The sequence below is a fragment of the Microplitis mediator genome, chromosome 7, assembly GCF_029852145.1.
Source record: "Microplitis mediator isolate UGA2020A chromosome 7, iyMicMedi2.1, whole genome shotgun sequence".
NCBI lineage: Eukaryota > Metazoa > Arthropoda > Insecta > Hymenoptera > Braconidae > Microplitis > Microplitis mediator.
The window spans coordinates 19,477,478-19,504,996 of NC_079975.1; the positions used below are offsets into that span (position 1 = coordinate 19,477,478).

A 27,519-nucleotide genomic window follows, 5' to 3' on the forward strand; every position below is an offset into this window, starting at 1 on the left:
GATGATGAAGAGGCTGACGAAAATGATTTATCTTGTCGTGCGTGCCATATCAACGTACCCAAGGCAGCTTTCAGTCCCTGTGCATCGCACGAGTTATACCATATCTTGCATCATGTGCAGGCAACCCAGCATCGCGGTCATAGAAATACGTGCCTGAAAAAAAAAAAAAAAACAAATTATTAAAAACTAATTTTTTCGATTGCCGCCTCAACCATCAAAATCGGTTTATTCGTTCGTGAGATATCGTGGGCAAAAGAAATGCCAAAAAACGGTTTTTTGCGAATATCTTTGAAACGACTAAACCAAACGATTTCAAAATTTGATCAGCTCTAGAACTCAATAAAACACGTCGATTGCCGCCTCAAACATCGAAATCGGTCGATTTGTTCGTGAGATATCGTGGGAGAAAGAAATGCTAAAAACGGTTTTTTTTCGAAAAGAATGGGATACAATAGTATTTTCGAGCTCGAAGAGCTCGAAAATGTACTCACAACAATGTTTCCGAGCTCAAAGAGCTCGAAAACAGCGGGAAGTTTTGGGGCTGGCCCGCAGGGTCAACCGACGCTTAGATTTTTTTAATTGTTTTCAAAGTAAAAACGATAAAAACATTTTCCATTATTTTAAAAATTAATTTTTCTTTATTTAATATTTAAATACTTTTTTAATTTTCTTCGTTATTGACTTTCCGAATAGTCTTATCTATGAATTACTTCATTATCGTCAATCTTTTTTATCTTTGGATATTGAGTAAAGATGTCTTTGAATATAGAGGACTTTGAGTAAACATAATATAGATGAGATGTTTACAAAAATTTAGTGGAGTACAGTTGTCATTGAATATAGTCACAGAGTATAGATGTCGTCTTTGTGCTTGAGTAAAGAAATTTTGAGTAGAGGTGAGTATTCGCCAAATTTGTACTATCTGAATCCTTTTAGTTTAATTGTAATTAATTAACGACGTAAAACTGATCATTCGTGAAAAATTTAGCTGCTATTTTTACTGTTGTTTTTATGTTTTCCATTGTTTCTCTCTATCAACTACTGGTGGCAGCACTAGCGTATCAATATGTTTGAAAAAAAGTGACATCTAAGACAAAAGGTGGGATATTTAAAAAAAAATGTTAGTAAAAAAATATTAAACTGAAAATAAGAAATAAAAAAATCAAATTGATAATTTCTAAGTTGAATTTAAGTTTATAATAAAAAAAAAATACATTAATATTATATAATAAAAGTAATGATTAAAAATAAAATGAGCGATTGAGGTGTGCACTTTTGGATTTTCCAACATTTTTTTTTTTTTCAAATTGAGACTTCAAGCTAATCAAATTTTCAATTATGCATTCAATAAACAAATAATAAAAGTTAATGCAGTTTTCAATTTTTTACTCAATAAATGATTGACATTAATTTTTCCTATTATTTTTCTGTCGCATCAACAAAAAAAAAGTTTAATTAATCAATTAAAAATTAATGAGGAATTGTGCTGAAATATCTATCGCTTATTGAAAAATTTTATGAACGAGCCATAAATCTCAAAATCGAACGTAGACGAAAAAAAATATGAAAATTCTTAACACCAAGGTATTTTGAATCTAACAATATGCGCGCTTCAACATGGCTGCCAATGAGAGATAAAGAAAATATCGTCTATCTCTCTTTCAACTGTAACATCTATCGCATCATACGAAGAACGAAGGCAGCGTGCTTTCTTTCTACATACCTCATGGCATGCGCACTAAGCAGCGCGCTCCAAGTCGTCGCGTCAGACAGTAAAGAAAGAGACAGTAAAAAATGTTGATACTTGTAATTGGTAACATTGGGTGTCACTGTTTTACCATTCGACCAATAACGGTTTTCTTTTCCAATTAACACGTGTATTATATTTCATGTCGTGTGCCATTGTTTTATTGTGTGCAACAACAAAGAAGTTTAGGCCTAGAAATGGGTAAGTGTATTGTCACTTGCTAACTTATGAATATTTATGAAATAAGATTAAACTTCATTTATATTTAAATTTTCAGAAAAATACAAAAATTTACCACTTTTTCAAAAGCAGTTGCACTACTTGTGTGGATTAAAAGATTCGATTAAAGCGGAACTTGAGGAGGCAGAATCGAGAGAACCGCAGAGTTGTGATGACGAGAACGGTAAATTATATAAAATATAATATAAAAATCAATACATAAAAATACAATATATATCAATCTAGTTGTCTACATATGTATTTTATAAATATATATATATATATATATATATATATATATATATATATATATATATATATATATATTGTAACGAATGTGAAACTGATCTTTTAAATATTTGGATAGCTAGAAAACAAATGCCTTCTTCTCTTGTTTTATAGATGCGCGATTAAAGCCAGTCAGTCGTATATTGACAGTTAAACAGCAAACATTGTATCTCAATAAATTATATATTGCCCTTGCTTTCTTTTACTGCTGTTAATTGTGGTGTTATTATTTCTAATATAAGTGTGTTATCATTGTAGTGTATAAGTGATATTAATTTGAGATACCAACCACTACAATATATATATATATATATATATATATATATATATATATATTGGCAGAGAATGGTACAAATATGTAAACATAACACGTGATTGTGGTAAGCTTTTTGATAATCAATCGGATCAATTATTATGTTTTAGTTTTGAACGAGGAACGAGTGAAAGTATTGAAAAGTCGGATTGACGAATTAGATAAAATATGGACCGACATAAGTAAAAAAGTCATCGATGTTGCCGTGGAAGTAACTGATGAAACAAAGGATGAAGGAAGCGACAAAAAAACACTCTACGAGGAAGGTAAAATTATTAAAAATATAAATTTTTAATATAATATGAACATAAATAATATAAAAATATAATATCGATCTATTTACCCATCTGTATCAATATAAATATATGCATATATTCATATGTACATGCATAAAAATTAATATCAACGGCATTTTCAGACCCCCCATTTTTTTTAAATATGAAATAACTTTTAACTGACATAACCGAGTGGACTTTGCAGCTCGTGGAAATTTTATTAATAAATTAAAGAGTAATTGAGACTGTAGTTGAAAAAAAGACAACGTAGAGGTTCTTTCCAAAAAAACCTTCCGATCTTCAGGTACATGTAATTTCACCGAGATATAAAATTTTGGAAAAATTACTTACAGTTCCTATCAAGTAAGCGTTAAACTAAATTTATTGAATAAATTTAAGCCTGAAAAATTTGAAAATTTAAATTATAAAATTGACAGTGAGCTTTTACTGAAATTTATTCCACAAATTTCATTAAACTTCCCATTGATATGAATAGTACGTCATTTTTTCGGAATGTATAGATTGGTGCAATTACTACTATACGTTTCCCTTTTTTTAATTAAGATTTATATTTTTTCTAACTAATTGATGAAATTTTGATCCACATCTGACAATTGAAAGTCGTTAAAAATTTTTAATCATTGCGGGGCAGTGTTTGAGAATGGATAAATAAAAACAATATGAATATATAAACATATGATAAGCATGTAGTCATTGCGTTGACAATCATTCGAAATTATTATTTTGTTTTAGATAAAATGATTGATAAAGCTGAGGGATTAAAATGGTGGCTAGAAAAACTAGAGCCCGGATCAGCCAACATGCTAAAGGAAATTATACTAGCCATCATTACAAAAGGAAGCAATAGAGATAACGAGGATAACAGGAACTCAGATGGAAAAATTCCTGCCATTGATGACAAAGAAAAGAAAAAAGACGACGAAGAAACCTTCAATCTAAGCTCCAGCGACGGTAATTAATAAATTGATTTAAATTTTTCTTCATTATTATGGTTACCGAGGTAGATGTCATGAGCATGGAGGAGCTTAAAAACAAGTTGGAATAAACGAAATAAGTATTTTTAAACTTTAGCGTAAAATATAAGTTATTTGGCAAAAAAAAAAAAAGTTATATGCCCTTCGAACCTCCGAATTCCATAAGAGCTTATAACTATCTATACACTGTTAAAAAAATTGTTTGAATTTTCAAAGATTGTACATAACGCAATAAACACATACATTTGTGCTTGAAATTTCATTACTAATTTCATATAGAATTTAAAATACATGTTTTTGAATTTTCAAATTAACACTTTGGATTTTCAAATACTTCTTTTTGAATTTTCAAATATAATTTTTTTAATATTCAAATACTTTTTTTTAAATTTTTAAATACTTTTTTTTTAATTTTCAAATACTTTCTTTTTAATTTTGAAATAAATGAATTCAAAAATCTGAAGCGTTTATTTGAAAATTCAAAAGCGTGTATTTTAAATTCTATACGATCGTTACAATGAAATTTCAAACACAATTGTATGTGTTTATTGAGTTATATACAATGTTTTGAAAATTCAAACAATTATTTTAACAGTGTATATCACATTTAATACTGTATCATTTTATCATTTTATCATTTATTATACTGTCAATGATGTTCAGTTCAGTCACAAGTTTTATTTACTTTATATTATTGAGGAAAGAAAAACTTAACAATAATAAAGTCCAATGTACACCGCTCACATTACTCACACAGATATTATATATTTCACTACACAATCCTTGGTTTGAAAATTTAAAAAACAAGTATAAATTTTAAGTACGTTTATTAAAATTCATATGTTTTATCTTAATTTTAAATACCAGCTTGATTATTAAATTACGTACATTAAATTTGAAGCCTTTTTATTGAAAATACAATTCAAATATCTAGTTATGAAAATTCAATTCCTTTTGTATTGTAATTTTCAAATTATTTTTAACAGTGTATACGCTCTTGTGGCACTTGTAACGCAGTATATTTTTTTATAAAATAAATAAGGATGAATTTTATAATAAAATTACGACTTTATTTAGGAAAAAGAAGCAGCAGTCCTCAACACCAATTAAGTGGCAAGGGTCATCGGAGTCGTTCAAGAAGTAATGGTAAGTCCAAAGATTCTAACATCATATTTGTTTTTAGTACGCTCGAAGTAATTAAATAAATTAAAATCCATCGTATATTTGTATTTTCATCTATTTTTAAGGGGGATAGCCACTGTGAAATTTAAAAAAAAAATTTTTTTTTTTTTTTATAAAATCAAAGTTTATATGTTCAAAAATATGTATCTAGAGTTTTATATGAAAATTCCGAATATTTTTCAAGTTATAGTCATTTTTGTGACAGCGCGCCAACTGACTGTTGCATCAACTAAAAACTTTAAACGCATTTTTCTCGAAACTACTTTTTTTGAACTGGTGGCATCTGTAATTTGCATAAATATGAACCGATTCGCAACTTTTTTTTTTGCCGTATTCGTCTATTCAGTAGCTAAAGTTGTACATAGGGGATTTTGAAAATTTTGATTTACAAGATTTTTTAGGGCTGTTTGAATCCAAAAAAAGGAGAAAAAATAACGAAAAAATTTTTAATGTCGCCATTTTTTTTCAAATCCAAATTTTCAAAATCCCCTATGTGCAACGATAACCACATACATACAGATTACAACGCCATTTGGTTTTTTTGTTTCTGATAATCCGTTTTTGAGTTAGAGATGACACCATGGTGGGGGAAATTTTTTTCTTGCTCCACAAAAATGCTTATAACTTTGTAACAACATGATATTTTTTAATGAAAATTTAGGAGAATTATCTTCAATGTATACTTTAGAAAACAAAAAAAACCCGATCCCCAAGTTCCTTTATTATTCCAGTCAAAAAAATTCCCGAAAATCACCTATTTTTTTTTATCCTCACAGTGGCTGTCCCCCTTAATTCTAACAAATAAGTAATTAATAAAATCATAATAAAATAAACTAAGTAAGTAATCAGACTAATATTTTTGTCTTTGGTCTGAACTGGTCTTGCCAATGTCTTCAAACTATTTATACTAAATTCAATGTCAATTTTCAATAGTGTAATTAGAATGCTGACGAAAGTTTAATTATTAATAGTATTCGATAGAATGTAGTTGATACACTACTGTGTTATCATAATGTGAACTAATCAAATATTTCGTGTTTCCTATTTTCAGCTCGATCTCCCGACCATTACAGTGACGGATATGATGACAGTAAGTAAATTTTAACGGTCAAGTAGTTTAGTTTTGCGTTTACATCGTGTTACAGGTACCATAAGAGAGTATTCGGGCCAAAAAAAAAAAAAATAATAAGAAGAGCATTTGAGCGTTTAAAAAAAATTGTTTATTATTATTTGTTTTTTTTTGTCGATGGATTTGTTTCGTGATGATACATGTCAAAATATCAATTTTACTTATTTTTTATTTTTTTTGGCACACAATTGTGGTTCCTGAGATAGATAGTAGAAGCATTAAGAGCGTATCAAAACAGGTATCGATCGAGCAAACTTAGTATTTTTAAATTCGAACGTAATCTATACGTTGTATAGTATAAAAGAAAAAAATTATCTGCCCTTCGAACCTCCGAATTCCATAAGAGCTTATAACTATCTATACGCTCTTGTGGCACTTGTAGCGCAGTGTATTTTTTTATACAATAAATAAGAATAAATATAATAATAAAATTACGACTTTATTTAGATGAAAGAGGCAAAAGTTCTCAACAACAACCGAGTGGCAGCCGTGATAGTAGTCGTTCTATAAGTAATGGTAAGTCCAATGATTTTAACGTATTATGTCTTCATGTGATTTACCCGGATTTAACGTCAATCGTTTACAGTGTAAATGGAAGAGTGTAGCCTAAAAACAATTATTGATATTTTTCTATAAAGCTTATATAATAAATTATTGGGTTTTTATAATATTAGTTAACAGATTTTTCATGTTTTTCATTTACAGCTAGATATCCCGTTCATTACCGATCCAACTATGGTTACGGTAAGTTTATTTTGATGATCAATTATTCTTATTTTTGTCTATTAGTGATTTCTGTCACCTTGGCTTCTACATGTTTCTGAAGAAATTAATAAGTTTAGACTAAATAATCGAGTTTTATTTATTTCTAGATGTTAGTGATCACGGAGTACAGCACTACGTACAGGACAGTTATCCACAGCAGCATAAAATCAGTAAGTTCAAATATTATTTGAAACAGTTTAATCTCAACAAAAAATAGGGCTACATGATTTTAATGTCTATTTTATCTCACTATTATTCAAATAATAATTTTAAAATTGGTAGATAGTAAAGGCGACGGCAGGGGGTCGTTTAATCAACAGCTGCCCTTCACCAATCGCCCTCAAGGTCAAGGTTAGTAGAAATACATATTATAATTAACAGATATCAAAAACTGATTCTAAAAATATTAATATAATTGATTATAATCTGTTTTTTTTTTCTTACAGCAGCTTGGAAGGGTAAACGTAAACTTAGCGCCAATAGTATCGCAAGAGCTGTTCTTTACAAGAACATAAAAAACAAAATAATTAACGCGCAAACTCCGATGAACTGAGGCAGCCAACAGAATTGCGTATATATTTTATTATGGTTTTCTAATTTAGAATGTATTAATAAAAAATAATATAAAAATTAACCATGGTATTTCTAATTTACTATTAATATAATAAATTTTTTTTTGTAGCCATTTATACAAATAGTAAGTTAATACTTTTGTTAATAAAGAAATTTCTTCTAAGATTTTTTTTTTGGGATTGGGCGAATTTTTATGTGCGATAAGCGTTTTGTAGGAAATTGAACGCTGTACGAAAAATGTCTTTAATCACTTTTCGATAAATCCATCTGTTTAAAAGTTATTGGAGCTTGAAGTCAAATTTATGGCCAATTTTGCGATCTTTTTAATTTTCCGGCGAAACTATCAGACTTATTACGAAATATCATAGAAAGTTTTTTGTAGGTAATTTTATTCCTGACAAATTATTATGAAAAAAGTTTTTCGAATTTCCGCATAGCTTCTTCGTTATGTTCATGTCAACGCATGCTCTTAAAAAAATTATTTTCTAATTAATTTTAAGAGCTTGATATTAAAATGAAAATAACTCGAAAACAATGAGGAATTTTATAAAACCTTATCAAAGAGAATTTGTAGGAAATGTAATTGTCTACAAAAAAGCTTTTATATCGTTTTGTAATAAGCCTGATAGTTTCGTCGGAAAAGTAAAAAGATCTCAAAATTGACTATAAGTGAGACTTCAACAAATAAATTTTGAATTGATGGATTTATCGAAAAATAATAAGAGATATTTTTTGTAGAGCGTTCGATTTCTTACAAAAATATTTATCGCACCAAAAAATTCGTTAATTGGTTCGTGAGCTAAAAAATTTGAAAAAAATAAAAAAATTTTGCCCGTGTTATTTAAATGGAAAATAGAAATTGGTGATGCCCGACCTCAAAATCAAGAGCTCTGGTTTTCACAGGCGTCTTTTTTCGGTACTCTGAACATATTTCAATCAAGTTGTCTTACTTAGTACCTATTTACGCCAACGAAGTCAAATTAAAGTCACGTTGTCTTGGATTTGACTTAGTTGACTTGAATTTCTAAGTTAAAAAAGTCATATTCAAGTCAAAAGAATTATAGCAGTCAAAATCAAGTTAATTAAGTCATAAAAGTAAAAATCAAGTTATTTTTTTGACGCAGGAGATCATCACATACGATTTCCCGTTTAAATGACATGGGAAAAATTTTTTTTTGAAAGTTTGGAATTGTATCACTCCCCGATAAAAAATGATTTCGTATAATTATACATGAATCTATATATAATCAGATCTGATCATATATAATTATATATGATTAGATATAATCATGTATGAACGAATATAGTCATTTTTTAAATTTCATTGAAAAAATCTGTAAATTATTAATTAAGTAATTTAATTAGGATTTTGTCCAATTAATGACCCTCGTCGACGCAGCTTAACTCTGGTAATCGCTTGATGGTAGTCTGATCCTCGAGTCTGCTATACGATTATAAGAGAGAAAAAATTCATGGCACTACTTATAACTCAAATAATCAAATTGATACATCCTACGTAAATAATGCACCCAATGATGAATTTGGTTTTGTACATAAATTACAATAGAATTCATTACATACATATAATCAAATTTTTTATCTATAAACTTATAAACATCCATATATAAATCGATATCTATTTATACTTTTAAATTGCGGCCGAAACCTTTAAAAATTTTTTAAGTAATGGATATTTTATTTAAGTTTGATTGATACACGGAAAGAACCAGATTTGACTGGGTACAATGTCAGATTGTACTGAGCCCCATCTGTTGAGAAAAAAATTTTCACATTGGACCTGCTACAATTTACATTGTAGTGGCTACAATCTACAGTCAGAACAAGTGATTCATACCGTCCATGGTTACAAGCGTACCAATGGAAAACTCTATGCAAGAAATTTCTATGCTCGGATATCTCTCTGTAGTAAATTTCTGAGTCGGCATAATTATAATTAAGAACAATTATATTACAAGATATTTCGATGTCAAAATTATTCGATGCAGAATATTTCTATGCAGGACATCTCTGTGCAAGATATCTCTATGTAAGATATCTGTGTGTAGGAGATCTCTATGCAAGACATCTCTATGCAGGACATTTGTATGTAGGACAAATATATGTAAAACTATGGCTTCAAGAGTAAATATAAAAAAATACAATTATTCATTAACGCTGTAAAAGAATTTTCTAAACTCACATACTTCAAAAATTTTAGTTTCAATCGTATAGTTATATTTTTATAAATTTAGTAAATAAACAATGTGTTTATAAATTATATAATGAAATTATAATATATATTATTAGGTAATATTATGAGGTAATAAAATTGAGGTTCAATTCGAAATTCGAATTTCCGAATTATTTGAATATTTAAGAATTATCCGAAAATTTTTGTACGAGTTGTTACTTTTTAAATTACTCGATTGACAATGAGACAATTTTGATCAACCTTTAAAATTTGTTTTTTATTTTTTTCAAAAAAATACACATTTCTTGACTTAAATTTTCATCATTAATATCATCGATGTCATAAATTTAAGCCTCAATAAAAAAAAAAAATATTCCACTATTTATTATTTTTTTAAACTAAGATCTATGTGTTAAAGTTATTCTATTACGGAGAAATGTAATTAGATATTTATTTGTCTAGCATAGAAATCTGCCACATAGAAATGTCCTGCATAGAGATATCCTGCATAGAAATATCCTGCATAGAAATATCCTGCATAAATATATCTTGCATAAAGATGTCCTGCAACAGAAATGTCCTATATAGATTTATCCTATTTATCTTGCATAGATATGTCCTACATAGAGATGTCCCCGGCAATAGAAATATTCTGCATAGGAAAGTTTTAACATAGATTTATCTTATAACATAAATGTCCTTCATATAACTATGCTAGCAAGAAATCTACTGCAAGGAGTTATCACATCATAGATTTATCAGTTGGTACGCTTCTAACCATGGACGGTATGAATCACTTGTTCTGACTGTACATTTAACTCAGTCTTATCCGAGATTGTACACTTGTTATCATTAATCCCTGGTCCCCCAGGCTATAGAATCTTATTCATGCAGGGGGCCAGGCATTAATGACAACGAGTGTACTCAGTTCCATCCGAGATTGGACTGCGTAAAATTGGACTGAGTCGAATCTCACATGGTAATTGCTACCATCTTACATTGTACTCAGTTCAATCTATATGATAGTAACCAGTCCTATGTTACCAATAGGACCTATTTAAATCTATTGTCATCCCAACAAGAGAATGCACCTCGGGTGTCGTCGGTTTTTACTCCCACTCTGGATGTTTTATGTGTTAAATATTCTCCCACTTTTCTGTGCGCATGCGCTGTTCATAAATGTTCGGTGGTGGGGGAAATTTCCGAGGTGTATTCTCTTACTGGGACGAATTTTCACACTTATCCAGTTACCATGCGAGATTTAACTGACTACAATGTAAGATGGGACTCAGTACCAACTTACATATAAAAATTTATAATGAGCCTGAAGTTAGCAGACAAAAGAAAAATAAAATATTTGACAGCGGATATCTTTTAAACAATTTGAATTATAAACAATTAAATGAATGGAATAGAATTCAATTGAAATAAACTAGATATGCTAGCAATTTTTTTTTTTTTTTAGCTCACTGTTTTGGATTTATTCAAAAACAAAATTTTTAGCAAGCTAACCTGACATTTCAAATGATCGGAATAACTTCATATTGTATTACTTTCTTGATGAGACTATTATCTAAGGGTGGCTTGGTTTTTTTTTTTTTTGAAAATCGAAAAAAAACTTTGGCACGTCAGAATTTTTGAACAAATCGTTGAAACGAAAAAAAAAAAAAAATACTCACCTCTTCGTTTTTTTATTATCTAGAGGTGCAATTTTTTTATTTTCGAAAATTGCTGTCATATTTTAAAAAAATGATAAAAACAAATTTTTCGAATTTTTTAACTAAGCATATAAGTGAGAAAAATTATTTTAAAGATAGAATTGAACATGCCGTCTTTTTCTCTTTCCAAGAGCTACGTATGCATGATTTCATTTTTTTCTATTTTAAATTAAATGGTCAATATGCTCAGTCAATCAAAATTTTAAGTTTTTTGAATTTTATACCTCGTTAATGGCGGTTTACCAAAATAAGCCTAAGATACATTTTTGTAGGGAATTTTATGTTCTACAAAAAAGGTCTCTTATGATTTTTTTATAAATCCATCTGTTCAAAAGTTATGGAAGCTTGAAGTCAAATTTATAGTAAATTTCGAGATCTTTTCACTTTTCAAGCGAAACTACCGAACTTATCATAAAATGCCAAGGAATTTTTTGTAGACGGTTTATTCTCTACAAATAAACCTTGAAAATTTTCTTTTAAATTCTACATAACGGTTAATTTATTTCCATTTTATTGTCAAGCTTTTAAAAAAAATAGCGTTTTACTCGACTTTAATCGATCTCTTAGGTAAATAAATAAATAAATTAAAACAATGAAATTAAAAATAATGCGGGTACTAATATTTCGATTATTTACACACATATTTTTCAATTTTTATTGTACTTACATTTTATTTATTTATTCCAAAATTTTAAAATTGTTAATTGTCGGCCACATTCACACTCATCGAAATTTACTATAAATTTGACTTTAAGCTTCCATAACTTTTGAACAGATGGATTTATAAAAAAATCATAAGAGACCTTTTTTGTAGAACATAAAATTCCCTACAAAAATGTATCTTAGGCTTATTTTGGTAAACCGCCATTAACGAGGTATAAAATTCAAAAAACTTAAAATTTTGATTGACTGAGCATATTGACCATTTAATTTAAAATAGAAAAAAATGAAATCATGCATACGTAGCTCTTGGAAAGAGAAAAAGACGGCATGTTCAATTCTATCTTTAAAATAATTTTTCTCACTTATATGCTTAGTTAAAAAATTCGAAAAATTTGTTTTTATCATTTTTTTAAAATATGACAGCAATTTTCGAAAATAAAAAAATTGCACCTCTAGATAATAAAAAAACGAAGAGGTGAGTATTTTTTTTTTTTTTTCGTTTCAACGATTTGTTCAAAAATTCTGACGTGCCAAAGTTTTTTTTCGATTTTCAAAAAAAAAAAAAAACCAAGCCACCCTTAGATAATAGTCTCATCAAGAAAGTAATACAATATGAAGTTATTCCGATCATTTGAAATGTCAGGTTAGCTTGCTAAAAATTTTGTTTTTGAATAAATCCAAAACAGTGAGCTAAAAAAAAAAAAAATTGCTAGCATATCTAGTTTATTTCAATTGAATTCTATTCCATTCATTTAATTGTTTATAATTCAAATTGTTTAAAAGATATCCGCTGTCAAATATTTTATTTTTCTTTTGTCTGCTAACTTCAGGCTCATAAATTTATAAACCTAAAAGTTTGGTTAATTTCAGGCGGAATTATTTTTAAACCGTGCCACCAGTTATCAACGTAATTATTTAAGTTAATATAATTTGTTTGTAAACATTAAGTAACTTTGGTTCACGATTAATTTAATCATTAATTAGTAAATTAATATTGAATTTCAGTAAAAAGTTGTTATGAAAAAAAATAAAAAGTGTAAATAGGGATACAGGCAAATTTACTTAGTGGAATCTAATGAGTTATTTTTTTTATAAATTAAAAATATTTAAATGAAATTAATATAATTTTTATTAACCTTAAATACTTTAAAAAAAATTAAAAAGTTACTCTTATAATTTAAGTAAATAATTTTCTTGCCTTTAAGTTAATAGTAAATAGTTAATATTTTAATTATTTCAATTATTGATAAGACGTTATTAGTTTAGATATAATTTCGTTAGATATCTTTGATTCTCTATAAACTCGAAGAAATATCATCCAGTTTGAACTTCTTAGTTGGTTTAGTGAACTTAATCTCTAACCACAAATGAGCACGATATTAGTTTGTAGACAGAGATTTGTGAAACCTCTGTCGAAGATCAATTGAGTTAGAAACTATCAGATTTTGATGACTATGAGTAAGATTACGTACTTTTGTTTAGTTTTATTTTTAAAAAGCATGCTTTTTAGAAAAAAATACGAGCAAGTTTTTCAAAATATTTTTCTGTGATTTTTAAATTTTAAACTTAAAATTTTTTTTTCAAAATTCATGCATGCTTTGATTATTTTGAAAATTTTTTTTTAACTAACTACAATTTATTCTACAACTTTTAAGTCCGTATTGATCGTGGGATCTCCATGGCTATTATTTTTTGAAAATTTTAAAAGTTTTGGTTTCTCTATTAATCCATTGTAATGGATTATTACTACTAACAGATATTTAAAATTAACAATTAGTCGTTAAGTCCTTTACTTTTTTTACTATTGGTTATGAACAGACAATGCTGCCAAATATACATTGAGAATAAAGAGAAGGATCTAGATATTAATTTCTCGCAGCAGTCGGTTAATTATGATAAGTATTTTATGGCTATGTGTCATAGCTTTTCATGCTTAAAATCTAAATTAAATTTTAATTATTGTTTTGGAAAAGAACTTACAGGTGTAGATAATTAATAAAGAAACAAAAATTGAAAAGACGTTCAATAAAAAAAAATTTATTTATTAAAATACAAATTCATCTATTAAAATAATATAAACAAAATTTAGTATAACAATTTTATGTACAAGTTAAAGTAAAATTTATAATACAATATTTAAAAAAATAAATCATATCCATTGAACATAATTATTTTCACTTACATTTAATATTTTCAATTCATTATTTGTTATATAGCTAGTTATTTTTCTGGTAAAAGTGTCCGGTAAATACTCCAAAAATGCTTGTCTAGTAAAATTATCAACATACATCAGAAGTTGTTTTCTATTAGCGGCCCTCTTTACTTTATAATAAATCATGTTACCATATAAAGAAAATTCAGTTTTAAAATTAAATCTTAAAATACTTTCTTCGTCCACACGTTTCAATCTTCGTGCCAAGACATGTTCATTTTTGCAAAGTACACTATAAAAACTGAGATTAATTGAATCAATTCTAGATAATTTTAATACTTCGATTTCTTCACTACATTTCTTTCGCAAATTGTGATATTTTTCTCCACTGATAGCTTTCAAATTACCTTCAGCTAAACAATAACCAGCAACACTTAGCTTAACAATGTGTTTTTTCAATATGATAATTTTTTTTTTACCACTGTCTCGATTATTCGATTCCACAGCCAATCGACCACCTCTATCAACCACATTCACATCAATACCAGCATCCAAAAGATTTTTAAGAATAATTTCTGATGGCGAACTGACAGCGTAATGGAGTGCAGTTTTGCATTCAATATTCACTTGATTGATCTTGATGTCACTATTGCTTAACAACAATCTGACTTTATAGTGATCTCCTGATACCACAGCGGCTTGTAACGGCAATTCAGTTATAAAACCACTGTCACTCGAGTAATTAATGTCAGCACCTTTTTCCAAAATAATTTCGATCGCTCTGACGGATCCATAGAGACAAGCTATTACTAATGGAGGATATCTTCCATTTTGTAATTTTAAATTAATATCAGTCTCACAACTGAGTAACAACATCACCATCTCCAATTTGTCACCAATGATAGCAAGATCTAACGGTGTCCAGAAATCGAAACCATTTTTTGCATCACAAGTTGCATTGATATTTGCACCAAACTCTAGAAGTAATTCAGCAATTTTGTATCGATTGAGGTGGACGGCTCTATGCAATGGAGTAAATTTTTCATTATCTTCAGCATTTACATTTGCACCAACTTCTAACAGTTTTTGAATTGTTCTGTAATTTACTTTCTGGATAATGGCAAAGTGTAATGGTGTTCCACAGCTTTCTTCATTGACGTTGACATCAACTTGATGATCGAGAAGATACTCCACAAATAAATAATCTTCGAAGTATAATGCAATGTGTAGGATTGATATTATGCCGAAACTTTCAAATGCAAGTCTTGTGTTGACTCCCCTTTGTCCATTTCGTATTTCCTTGCACGATGTTTTGTACTCGCTGAAGGTGATTGGTTGTTGAGCTTCCATATTTAAAATAATTGATTTATTACTTATATTCTTTAAACTTGATTCACTAAAACGATTCAGTTGTTGACGCTAACCTGTTTGCCTCTAGTGTCACTGAAATTGTGCCGCACACTATACTAATTTCTAGGTCATCCTTTCCCCTCAAAAACTAAACTATACTTTCAATCTATATCTGTACCTCTCTCGCCTCCTACACTATTTGTCAAAATTACCCCTATCAGGACCATTTACGTCCACCTATCAAAGACGTGCTAGAAAACATTACATTTAATGTATTCATTTTTAACTACAGTTTCTATGAAGGCAGTTGAAAATTGATTCTAAAAATTTATTTACAACCTTTAATATTATTTATTTTAACAAAAATAAATTATTATTCTATTTAATATCATTAATTTTAGTTTTTAGTAATTATAAAATTTTAAGGAAAATTAAAAAAAAAATTTGAATTACTCCAAGTTTTCACTTCCCTCTCTCTCTCTCTAGTACAAAATGAACTCAAATGTTAGGAAAATTTTTCGACTATTTATTTAAAATTTAACAAAATTCAAAATTAAGTACTTGGTCCAGAATATAAATTTCTTTTTGTCATACGTATTGATAGATAATCAATTGTTTATTCAACACAAGTGAAATTAAAGGATGCAGTCTTAAAAATAGAAAAGTATATTTTTGTGCACAATTTTTTTCATCATTTATTAGAAAGCGTTCATGTGGAATTATAAAATACGTGGCTGATATGTACTTCCAACGCTAAGAAAATTGTAAATTTTCAAAAATTCGGGAAGTTATTGGTTTCGGTCCTTTTTAAACGCAAAAATTTTTATATGCTCTAACCAAAAAAAAAAATCGGTCTGTCAGTTGACCCTGCGGGCCAGCCCCAAAACTTCCCGCTGTTTTCGAGCTCGCTGAGCTCGAAAACATTATTGTGAATATATTTTCGAGCTCTTCGAGCTCGCAAATACTTTTGTATGCCATTGTTTTGTAAAAAACCATTTTTTAGCATTTCTTTCTTCCACGATATCTCGCGAACGAATCAACCGATTTTGATGGTTGAGGTGGCAATCGACGCGTTTTATCAAGTTCTAAAGCTGGTCGAATTTTGAAATTGATTTACTCAGCCGTTTTTGAGAAATTTCAAAAAAACCAAGGAAAAAATTTTTTTTGAATTCTTTCGTCAACGGTTTCTCTTGAACGAATGAACCGATTTTGATGGTTGAGGTGGCATTCGACGCGGCTTATAGAGTTTTAGAGCTGATTAGATTTTGGAATCAATCCATCGAGCAAATTGGAAGTTATCCAAATAAAACATTTTTGAAAAAATTTTATTTTTGAAATATCTCTGAACGCACCCTACCGATTAAGTTCAAATTTCTACGGCCTCAAGACATTAACAAGCCGCGTCGAATGACACCTCAACGATCAAAATCGGTTCATCCGTTCAAGAGTTATGAATATTTACATACATACATACGTACGTACGTACGTACGTACACACATACATACACTCGGACATCATCGTGAAATTAGTCAGGATAGCTTCCTAGGACCTCGAAACGTCGACATCTGATGGAAATTCGATTTTCGTAAATCGGACCGAAACCAATAACTTCCCGAATTTTTGAAAATTTACAATTTTCTTAGCGGGAAGTTAAAAAAAAAATCGGTCTGTCAGTTGACCCTGCGGGCCAGCCCCAAAACTTCCCGCTGTTTTCGAGCTCGCTGAGCTCGAAAACATTATTGTGAATATATTTTCGAGCTCGCAAATACTTTTGTATGCCATTGTTTTGTAAAAAACCATTTTTTAGCATTTCTTTCTTCCACGATATCTCGCGAACGAATTAACCGATTTTGATGGTTGAGGTGGCAATCGACGCGTTTTATCAAGTTCTAAAGCTGGTCGAATTTTGAAATTGATTTATTCAGCCGTTTTTGAGAAATTTCAAAAAAACCAAGGAAAAAATTTTTTTTGAATTCTTTCGTCAACGGTTTCTCTTGAACGAATAAACCGATTTTGATGGTTGAGGTGGCATTCGACGCGGCTTATAGAGTTTTAGAGCTGATTAGATTTTGGAATCAATCCATCGAGCAAATTGGAAGTTATCCAAATAAAACATTTTTAAAAAAATTTTATTTTTGAAATATCTCTGAACGCACCCTACCGATTAAGTTCAAATTTCTACGGCCTCAAGACATTAACAAGCCGCGTCGAATGACACCTCAACGATCAAAATCGGTTCATCCGTTCAAGAGTTATGAATATTTACATACATACATACGTACGTACGTACGTACGTACGTACGTACGTACACACATACATACACTCGGACATCATCGTGAAATTAGTCAGGATAGCTTCCTAGGACCTCGAAACGTCGACATCTGATGGAAATTCGATTTTCGTAAATCGGACCGAAACCAATAACTTCCCGAATTTTTGAAAATTTACAATTTTCTTAGCGGGAAGTTAAAAAAATAAGCTTAAACTAAGAGAAAAATAACTCGGGAGTAAAGATGTAGAGATTTCGTCCTTGAATCTAATCATATATGTATATATGTAGGAGAGGGAGGTCACCGGTGCTATAAGCAGCAGCGGAAGTAGTTCGATGCTCGCCACGAGATCGCGCCCACAGGTTGTAGTGTCCCTAGTAAGAAACTTATTTCAGAAGTGTTATATTCCAATGCTGGAAGCAATTTTGGCACGAGTTCTCCTCCGTCATTTGACAGAGTGATGAGAGCCTTTTTTGATGGTATCATAGTATATCCTATTTTCCACCGTGGCATTAGTATTTATTACCAATGCTTCCATGAATAATAATTCTCAGAAATTATACTTGGACTTACAAAAAAAAATTCTTTTTTTAAAAAGTATAGAGTTTCTACTATATGAACAAAAATTTACAATTTATTTAATACGTTGTATAGGATATAATTTAAGCGTACAATTTACATTTCCACTGAATTATCTGTGGTGTTAAATAAGTGTAGTTATAGTGTACTCTTTCTTCTATTAAAGAAATTAATTTAAGTTTTTTAGAAATTAAATTAAGTTTTTTACTGTGCACACATACTGGCAATTAAGGGAAATGTGTGCTACTTACTGGAAACAAAGATCTTCTGGAGCTGCACCTGGAAATAAAGAGATTGCCAGGCCTGGAATTTGTCGTTTAGGATCACCGATTAAAGTCGACGACTTGCCGGATCCAGTTCGGCCAAACGCGAAGATAATTTACGTTACCTCGTTTGGAAGATTGGCATTGGCAGCATCAATGGTTGTGCACAGGAAGTTAACAGTGGATTGATAATCCTCAACATACGCATTAACCGTGACTTCAAGGTTTGAATAAACCAACTTATTTCCTGTTATCTTTAGAACAGACATTTCATTAGCAGAACCGCTCTGCCATTCTTTAACGATGACGTTCATCTTGTTACTATTAATAAACAACAGAAAAAATTACTTATTCATGAACATGAGTTAATAATGGAAATATATATATATATATATATATATATATATATGGGTCATTCCACCAAATAAAATTATTTTTACGGGGCGACCCTCGTCGATTTGGTTCAAACTTTGTAGAGTCGTTCTATATATTAAAAAAAAAAATTCTCTGAAAATTTGAGCCTTTTATATGCAGCTGTTTCAAAGTTATGATTTTTTGAATTTTTTAAAAATTTTTGTTTTCAACTTTTTCATTAATTTTTTTAAAGGAAAAAATTTTTTTTTAAAAATGAGCACATAACAGTTTTTCGTAGGAAAAATTCTCAGCTTTCCAATAAAAATATCTTTTTTTCATTTTATGTTACAAAAGACCTTTTAAAATTCGATTAACGTCGAAAAAACGATTTTTATGACTGTGCGGCGCTTGATACATCTAATTTGATATTTTTTTCTGAAAGCTGAGACTTTTTCTCACAAAATATGTGATTTTCACGATGTGCATATTTTTTGTTTGAACAAAATTAAATAAAATATAAACTCTCTATGATTAAAAAACGTTAATTCTTATTTTTTTTGAGGATGTTGATACATTTTTACCATATATATCCTAAGCTATCAACAATAAGTGAGATAGGGTGCACTGCTTGTGTTTCTTTCACCGTTTATGAGTCAAAGTATTGTACGTTCAAAACATTTATTTTCTAAAAAAAGTCATCATTCCCTGATTAAATCAAACGATTCGAAACGGTTTGTAATGTTAAATGCCCATAAAAAGGGTGATTCAAAAGTATTCAAAGTATTCAAAAGCCTTAAAAAGTATTTAAAATTTTTTTTCCAATCGTTTTAAGTCGTTTCTTTTAATAAGGGATGGTTATAACAGTGAAATCAACGCTGGTAAAATTTTGAATAGCCCGGATGTATTAACTTGCGGTGTGAGGATATGTTTTCGGGTATGTATCTGCAGTAAAGCTCTGAAAACAAAAATTATAAAACTATTTTTCATGATACCAGCATCAATGGTTCAAGTCTAGGAATGAGTAATTTGAACTTTGATTCTTGTGTTTTGTTCAATAGTGATTTCAGACTATTGATGTCATCTGCGTTAATGACAGTTCTGACTTTGTAATCAAGTTTTATAAAAATTTGTGTGCATAATAAATAGTATTTATGGTTTCTGTTTAACTATAAATTGCAAAGCATAAGTTAGGCGTACACTAATGGTTGATCGCACCATTGGGTTTAATATAACTTGATTCTAACTGGCTGCTGACACTGATAATAATTTTCAATGCAGGTAATCATGAAAAAAATAGTGTGTAAAACTAGATGAAACACGACTTCAGATTGCAGTTATTGTCAGCTTTTGCGTACGGCTCGGGCAGCCTACTTTACTTTCTTCTGACATCGTTTTGTTTCATCTCTTGCCACACAATCAACTATTACAGTTTGTTAAAACTATAAAATCAATGACTTGTATTTAAATAATTATTGATTTTGTTCAAACAAAAAATATGCACATCGTGAAAATCACATATTTTGTGAGAAAAAGTCTCAGCTTTCAGAAAAAAATATCAAATTAGATGTATCAAGCGCCGCACAGTCATAAAAATCGTTTTTTCGTCTTTAATCGAATTTTAAAAGGTCTTTTGTAACATAAAATGAAAAAAAGATATTTTTATTGGAAAGCTGAGAATTTTTCCTACGAAAAACTGTTATGTGCTCATTTTTAAAAAAAAATTTTTTCCTTTAAAAAAATTAATGAAAAAGTTGAAAACAAAAATTTTTAAAAAATTCAAAAAATCATAACTTTGAAACAGCTGCATATAAAAGGCTCAAATTTTCAGAGAATTTTTTTTTTTAATATATAGAACGACTCTACAAAGTTTGAACCAAATCGACGAGGGTCGCCCCGTAAAAATAATTTTATTTGGTGGAATGACCCATATATATATATATATATATTAGACCGATTCAAAAAAATCGACTAATTTTTTTTGTATTCATTATTCTAGTAACCTTGATATAGATGGCAGCCGCAATGTCATATAGTATTGTCCTCCACCTATCGGGAGGTTGATTAATTAACTTACTATAAATTAAATTGTCTATACTGGGATACTTCGCCCGGGAGTATTTGAATACTCAGCTTTGATAGATCAATTGTCGATTGGGGAAAGATTTTCAATATAAAAATGCTTATATTTTGGTTATCCAAATAACTTAAAAATATACTCAACAATTATCACAAGATGCAACAGTCTCGCTCGAGCTTCTGACTTATTCTGCCTAACAAAATTTATCTTAAAATTACTATCTAACTCTAAGTTTTTAAGAGGCGTTGCCCTTGGAGACGATGTCAGGGTAAGTTTCCCTTATTAGCTGGCTGTGGGGACGTAATCGGGGCCTCATGACGTCACAGTCACTACTTTCGCCCCTCGAGGTTGAATCTTCTGCTTCGCCGCTTGATCGACTTTCTCAACAGTTGCTGCGTTACCCGATGCTTGGACCGCTCGAGTTTTATTGCGGTCTCTAATCAGCTCACTCCTAATAGGAAAAAGCAATAGGCCCAAGCTTGACGGAGGCTTGGCGCAAGACTTATTAACTCTGGGGAAAGCTTGAAATCCAAGCTTGGCCCAAGTCTGTCTAAGCATCAAAATGATAACATCGAGCAAAGCTTGAGTGACAGTGTTGTTTCAAATTCTTTAAAAATTCCACGATGAGAACAAACGCAAAAGATAGATTTCTATGAATTCTACTAAAAATTTTTTAGTCTTGGTATCTTCTACTAGAAAGTGGAAAAAAATGGATTCAATATTCCCGCCTTATTATTTTATTTAAATAACGTAAGAATTAAATATCATTGATTATTAATCACAATTAAATTCAACCCCATACTTGACTTTTACAATAATGAATAATTAATTTCCCATCAGTCCCATAGCAATCATACAGATTTTGAACTGTTTGATCGGGTGCTGGTGCGAATGTATGGTTGATATACAGGAACTATAATTAATAATAATTTTAATTTAATTAATAAAATATAAATAATAAACAATTTTTCGCAATTAAAAATAAATTTACCAGTCTTTCATTTGTGACGAGATTTAAATATTTCTTAATAAATTCCGACATCTATCCAATATGTTGTTCTGGACTCACTGACCATTTTTTTTTTTTTTAATATTCGGAGCATTGCCAGCAGCTTCTAATGAAATATAAAGTGAAGTAAAATAAAATTTAAATTAAATGACAGCTGCAAAGTGAAAATTGAAATAAGCGATGAAAATCTATGACGTCAGTTAGTAATTTTTATCGTAGCAATAATTAAATAATTGATAATAAAAAAATATAAACAGAAGAAATAAATAAGAAGTAAAATTAACATTTCTATGAAATCATTAAATGAATTGAGAATAAAACAGTAGAGAGAAAAGGATTCAAATAATGATAATAAGTCGTCAGTTGTCTAATGATAAATAAATATTTAAATAACAGACATTGATTAAGATCATGTACATTAGATATTTTTAAATTAACAGCCTAAGTCTTAAATGACACTATAATAGTAAGAATTTGGAATTCAAATGCAGTATTATTAAGTCATATGATTATGACGATACTTCAATTCTCTAGGATTAGCTATGCGTGACAATTATTTGGCGCCATACAGACCAATCACTAATTTTTATTACATGTCAACTGTTCCATTACACTCCAGACTCTTTTAAAATAATTGTCATGAAATTTTTTTTTTTTTACCATACTAAAATTTTAACAATTGCTTACTTTTTAACTTCCCACTAATAAAATCGATGATTTTCGAAATTTCGGGAAGTTATTGTTTTCACCCCGATTTGCGAAAATCGAAATTTCATCAGATGTTGACGTTTTGAGGTCCTAGGAAGCTATTCTGACTATTTTTAGAATGATGTCCGAGTGTGTGTGTGTGTGTGTGTGTGTGTGTGTGTGTGTAAACTCTGTAACTTTTTAACTAATGAACCAATTTGGATGGTTAAGGTAACAATCGAAAGAGCTTGTTGGCCATTAACTTTTCTGAAAATTTCAGACCATTTGATCAAGTAGACTCGAAAATATTAGCGATTTACAAAAAAAAAAAATATACTTTTTTTTTTTTTTAGTTTTTTATTGATTTTTCAGAAACGAGTGGAACGATCGATTTCAAAATCTAATCAGCTCTAGAACTTTATAAGCCGCGTCGAATGCGACCTCAACCATGTCAATCGGTTAATTTATTCGAGAGATATCGTTGGAGAAAGAAATGCTAAAAAACGGTTTTTTGCGAATATCTTTAAAACAACTGAACTAAACAACTCCAAAATCTGATCAGCTTTAGAATTTATTAGAACGCAGAGCTCGAAAATGTGTTTACAATAATGTTTTCGAGCTCCTTGAGCTCGAAAACAGCGGGAAGTTTTGGGGCTGGCCCGCAGGATCAACCGATAGACTGATTTTTTTTTTATAATTGTTCTAAATAAATTGATCTTATAAGCATATGGACTCCTTCATAGAATAATACGATTTTATAGTATTTTTATTACAATAAACAAACGATACAGTTTACACCGTTCTATGTCAGTTGGCATCATTATTTTGTCATCACATCAGTCATATGACTTAAAAATAATGTAAATCTATTATTTAAACAAGTTCGGGTCTCTTGAACTATAATTATCTTATAGGATTGCAAAATCAAACAATTTTTTACTTTTCATACGATTAGTATATAACTGCTCTCATAATTTATGGTCGTAGTTCCTATGATGTTATAGGAAAAAAATTCGTAAAATAATGGTAACCGTTTCCATAATTTTCTTTTCGTGTAGTTTATCGGTGGCTTTGTTTTATTTTCAAGTTTTTGAATATTCCTGATTTAATTTACATTACATGACAATTCTTATTTATAAATTTTGGATTACTGTTGCTAATGTAACTCAAATTAATTTTATTGGTAAAAAATATATGAGGCAAAGTCTGTCAGATTTGAATTTATAAATTGTCTTTGACCTTAAAATTAAATGAATTGAGATTTCGGGTTATATATTCAACATTATATATATATATATATATATATATATATATATATTGATTTATTTTTATATCTATATATCAGGATAGGAGATGGAAATAAGAAATAACAATTTTTTTTTTATTGTTTTTTTTATTGATGATCAAAAACAAATTTACTTATAAGTTCATCACAATCTAAATATGTAACAATTTCTTCGCAACAGTCATATGGTAGTACATTTTTAAATAAAGAATAAATTAACTTATTACATTTTTCTATCGATAAGCTTTTTTTAACAGCATAACTTACTTTGCCTTTTAGCTTAGTAAAGTATATAAAATATTTTTCTTTGTAATCATCGATACATAACGCTCTAAAGTTTTCGTTTGATGCAAACTTTATTATTTTGTCTATATCAGAAATTAAAATATGAAAAAAAGTAATATTACTGTTACCTATTTTCTCACGTTTCATTTCATCCACGACTCCTTGAATATTGTTTTTAATTTTTTTAATTCTATCTTCATGTTCTTCCTTTGTAACTTCAAACCCAGTAGGAATTCTGGTAAGGTCTGCATAACTTAGCTCGTCGTCCAACGGCAAACCTATCAAATGTCTCGAATATTTTTCCGCTATCAAGTCGTAAGTAAGTTCTTTACATTCGAGCTTGCGTTTTGTTATATACTCTGTGTCATTGGCAATCTCTGGAAATTGGTGTATATGCCTTTCATCAAAAGCAGCATATTCTACCATCACATCATTTAAATTATAGAAATTGAAATTGGTATGATACAGAAGATAGTTAACAATTTTTCTGAATCCGCGCCTAATAGAGTAACCGAGAAGATTCAACGAACAGTCGAACCCCTTGCTGCTAGCTCCTGCATCAATTAGTAGTTTGATTATTTCTAATTTTTTATCGACTAAACTATACTGTGACTTACAATAATACGGATGAATACCAAGTCGGTTAAAAAATAGACAATTTGTTACTACAATTTTATGATTAAAATCGTAGCTCACAAGAGCTCCGTTGTTTAATAAGAGCTTAACCATTGGAATATTATGGTCCATTATGGCATCCGACAATGGAGATACACCAGCATTACTTACAATATTTACATCTGCTCCATATTTTAATAATAATTTCGCCATAGGTAATGAACGACATATAACTGTGTGGTGTAATAAAGTTAAATTTTCATCTGCAAATCTTATTTCAGACTCCTGGTATCCATCGAGTTTTTTATTAACAGCCATACTTGCGCCATAGTTCAATAACAATTGAGTCATTTTGAAAAAAAGACAACCAACCGTAATATCAATCGGATTAATATCATCAACGTTTGTTGGAATAACAGAAGCATTATGTTTGAGTAATAATTTCGCACACTTAAGATTATTCAATTCGCAAGTGAAGTGTAGTGGCGTATATCCACCATTATAAGGTCCTGTACATCTTGCATTCACATGTGCACCATTACTTATAAGAAAATCCATAATCTTGAGATGTCCATGTTTCGCTGCAACGTGAAGAGGAGTCATCCCATTTCTGATACTTGCATTTACATCAGCACCTCTACCTACAAGTATTCTAACAACTTTAAGCTGCCCTAATTGAATAACATCATAGAGTAGGGTGTTCGAAGAACGATCCAATTTTTGGTGTCTTATTTGAATGCAATTTTTTGCCAATAATTCAGCCAGTTTTACACGTTTGCGCCTCACCGCCATTTTAAGAATATTATATTCACCATGAAGAATGGGAAGTCGTAACATGTTTGCTGATTTTAATAATTTTTTACACTTTTTAGTATCATTTTCGAAAATTGCAGACATTAACTGGCCTCTTGTAGTAGATGACATCTCAAATTCCAAAAAAAATTTGGTGACAATAATTTTTTTTATCAAGTATGAATAATAGAGGAGAGTTTCAACTAAATCAAAATATTAATTTTCAGTCTCTCAATAGCTCAAAAAGTTTTACATATATTCAAAAACCACTTAATTTAAAAGACTTATAACTTTTAAAAAAATGCACTAAAATATCAATAACTTGAATTTTTCGAATCTTATCACTCAACAATTAATTGTAAACTTTTAACGTAATGTGTACGAAAGACGTGATTAATTATACAAGTTTATTGTTTTATGGTAACTGAGCACACTATATTTTAAAAACGACTTATTCGAAAGACGTCCAACTTTTAAATGATCTCTGGGCATCACTGCTGCCAGAACGCGGACGAAAAGTTCCCCTTCCAAAGCATCACTTCAGTATCGTGATGCTTGAGAAGGGGAACTTTTCGTCCGCGTCCTGGCTGCAGTGAGTAGGGTAGGCAAAATGGGGTATCCCCAAAATTTTATAAAAAAAATTTTTTTTTTTTCATCTAACTACTATAAATCCGATATATTTGCGCATTTTTAGCCCTACGCATGACACCTGGGGCAAAATGGACCAGCCGAAAATTTTGAAAAAATGATTCTTTCATTTTTTTTATCGTCAAATTAAAAAAAATTTAATGTATTAATCCATTTTTCGGCTGATTCTCTATAGCTGGGACAAATTTGGCCACTAAAAACATTCGAAAATAATATTTTATTTTTTAATTGATAAAATTTTTTAAATAATGCAAAATAAACTGTAATCTAAAAAACCAAAAAAACACGTTTTTTGGGTTCAACATAATGACAAACAAGAAATATAGAATTGTTTTTTTTTTATTAAAATAATAAAATTTTTAAAATGCATGTACTGAATTTTAAATTGTCTACCCTGATTAAACAATCTTTGGAATGATGTCCGAGGAACCAGAAATTGCAATATTATTTTCTAATTTGATTTAATTTAAAATCATTCAATAGTTTAAATTATTTCCATGGAAAAATTATAATTGCAATTATAATTTTATGATATGATACAATATGAAATAATGTAGGGTTTTCAAATCATTTCAAATTAGATTTTTTAATCATGAGTGTGAATGTAGCAGACATCAGACAAATTTAAAACTTATAAATAAATTGAGTAAATAATTAAAAAAAAAAATTTTAGAAAAATCCACTTATTAATTTCAAAATTTTTTAAATGCGCATTTTTTAAAAATTTTATTTTATGAATTATTTACTCTATTTATTTATAATTTTAAATTTGTCTGATGTCTGCTATATTTACTAGACTGATCCAAAATAAATCGACTAATTTTTTTTTTCTTCATTATATCGAAAATATTGTTGGAAATGACGAAAAAAAAAATACTGTGAAAGTTTGAGCTCTTAATATAAATATTAACAACTTCCGCATCGCAATTTTCTATTTCCCGTTTAAATAACATGGGAAAATTTATTTTTTAAGGTTTGGAATTTTGTAACTCACAGTGGGGCCAATACTTTTGAATGTTCAAGACTTATTCTTATGGGAAATTTGACGCTCTACAAAAAAGGTCTCTTATAATTTTTCGATATTTTTATTTCT

General features: G+C 29.4%; 3 protein-coding genes across 4 annotated transcripts; 1 reads left to right on the forward strand and 2 right to left on the reverse strand.

Annotated features, from left to right (window-relative positions):
• Positions 1 to 1,809: 1,809 nt before the first annotated feature.
• LOC130671369 (uncharacterized) lies at positions 1,810 to 7,495 on the forward strand. Of its 2 annotated transcripts, none has more exons than XM_057475221.1 (11): positions 1,810 to 1,948; positions 2,025 to 2,150; positions 2,678 to 2,833; positions 3,596 to 3,814; positions 4,915 to 4,983; positions 6,071 to 6,109; positions 6,596 to 6,664; positions 6,854 to 6,892; positions 7,021 to 7,083; positions 7,196 to 7,264; positions 7,360 to 7,495. In XM_057475221.1, exons 1-11 carry the CDS (start codon positions 1,945 to 1,947, stop codon positions 7,464 to 7,466), a joined length of 960 nt encoding a protein of 319 aa, XP_057331204.1. In that variant the 5' UTR covers positions 1,810 to 1,944; the 3' UTR covers positions 7,467 to 7,495. The 2 variants fall into 2 exon arrangements, with proteins under 2 accessions (XP_057331204.1, XP_057331205.1); XM_057475222.1 differs by having other exon boundaries at positions 7,363 to 7,486.
• Positions 7,496 to 14,278: 6,783 nt separating this feature from the next.
• On the reverse strand, positions 14,279 to 24,797 carry LOC130671957 (putative ankyrin repeat protein RF_0381). Its single transcript, XM_057476109.1, has 3 exons — positions 24,500 to 24,797; positions 14,444 to 15,553; positions 14,279 to 14,325 (listed from the first exon to the last, which is right to left on the reverse strand). The coding sequence occupies exons 1-3, from the start codon at positions 24,795 to 24,797 to the stop codon at positions 14,279 to 14,281; spliced, it is 1,455 nt and encodes a 484-aa protein (XP_057332092.1).
• Positions 24,263 to 26,015, reverse strand: LOC130671541 (putative ankyrin repeat protein RF_0381). The gene is made up of 2 exons (XM_057475495.1): positions 24,989 to 26,015; positions 24,263 to 24,925 (listed from the first exon to the last, which is right to left on the reverse strand). Coding segments are annotated over exons 1-2 (924 nt in total). The 5' UTR covers positions 25,911 to 26,015; the 3' UTR covers positions 24,263 to 24,923.
• Positions 26,016 to 27,519: the final 1,504 nt, after the last annotated feature.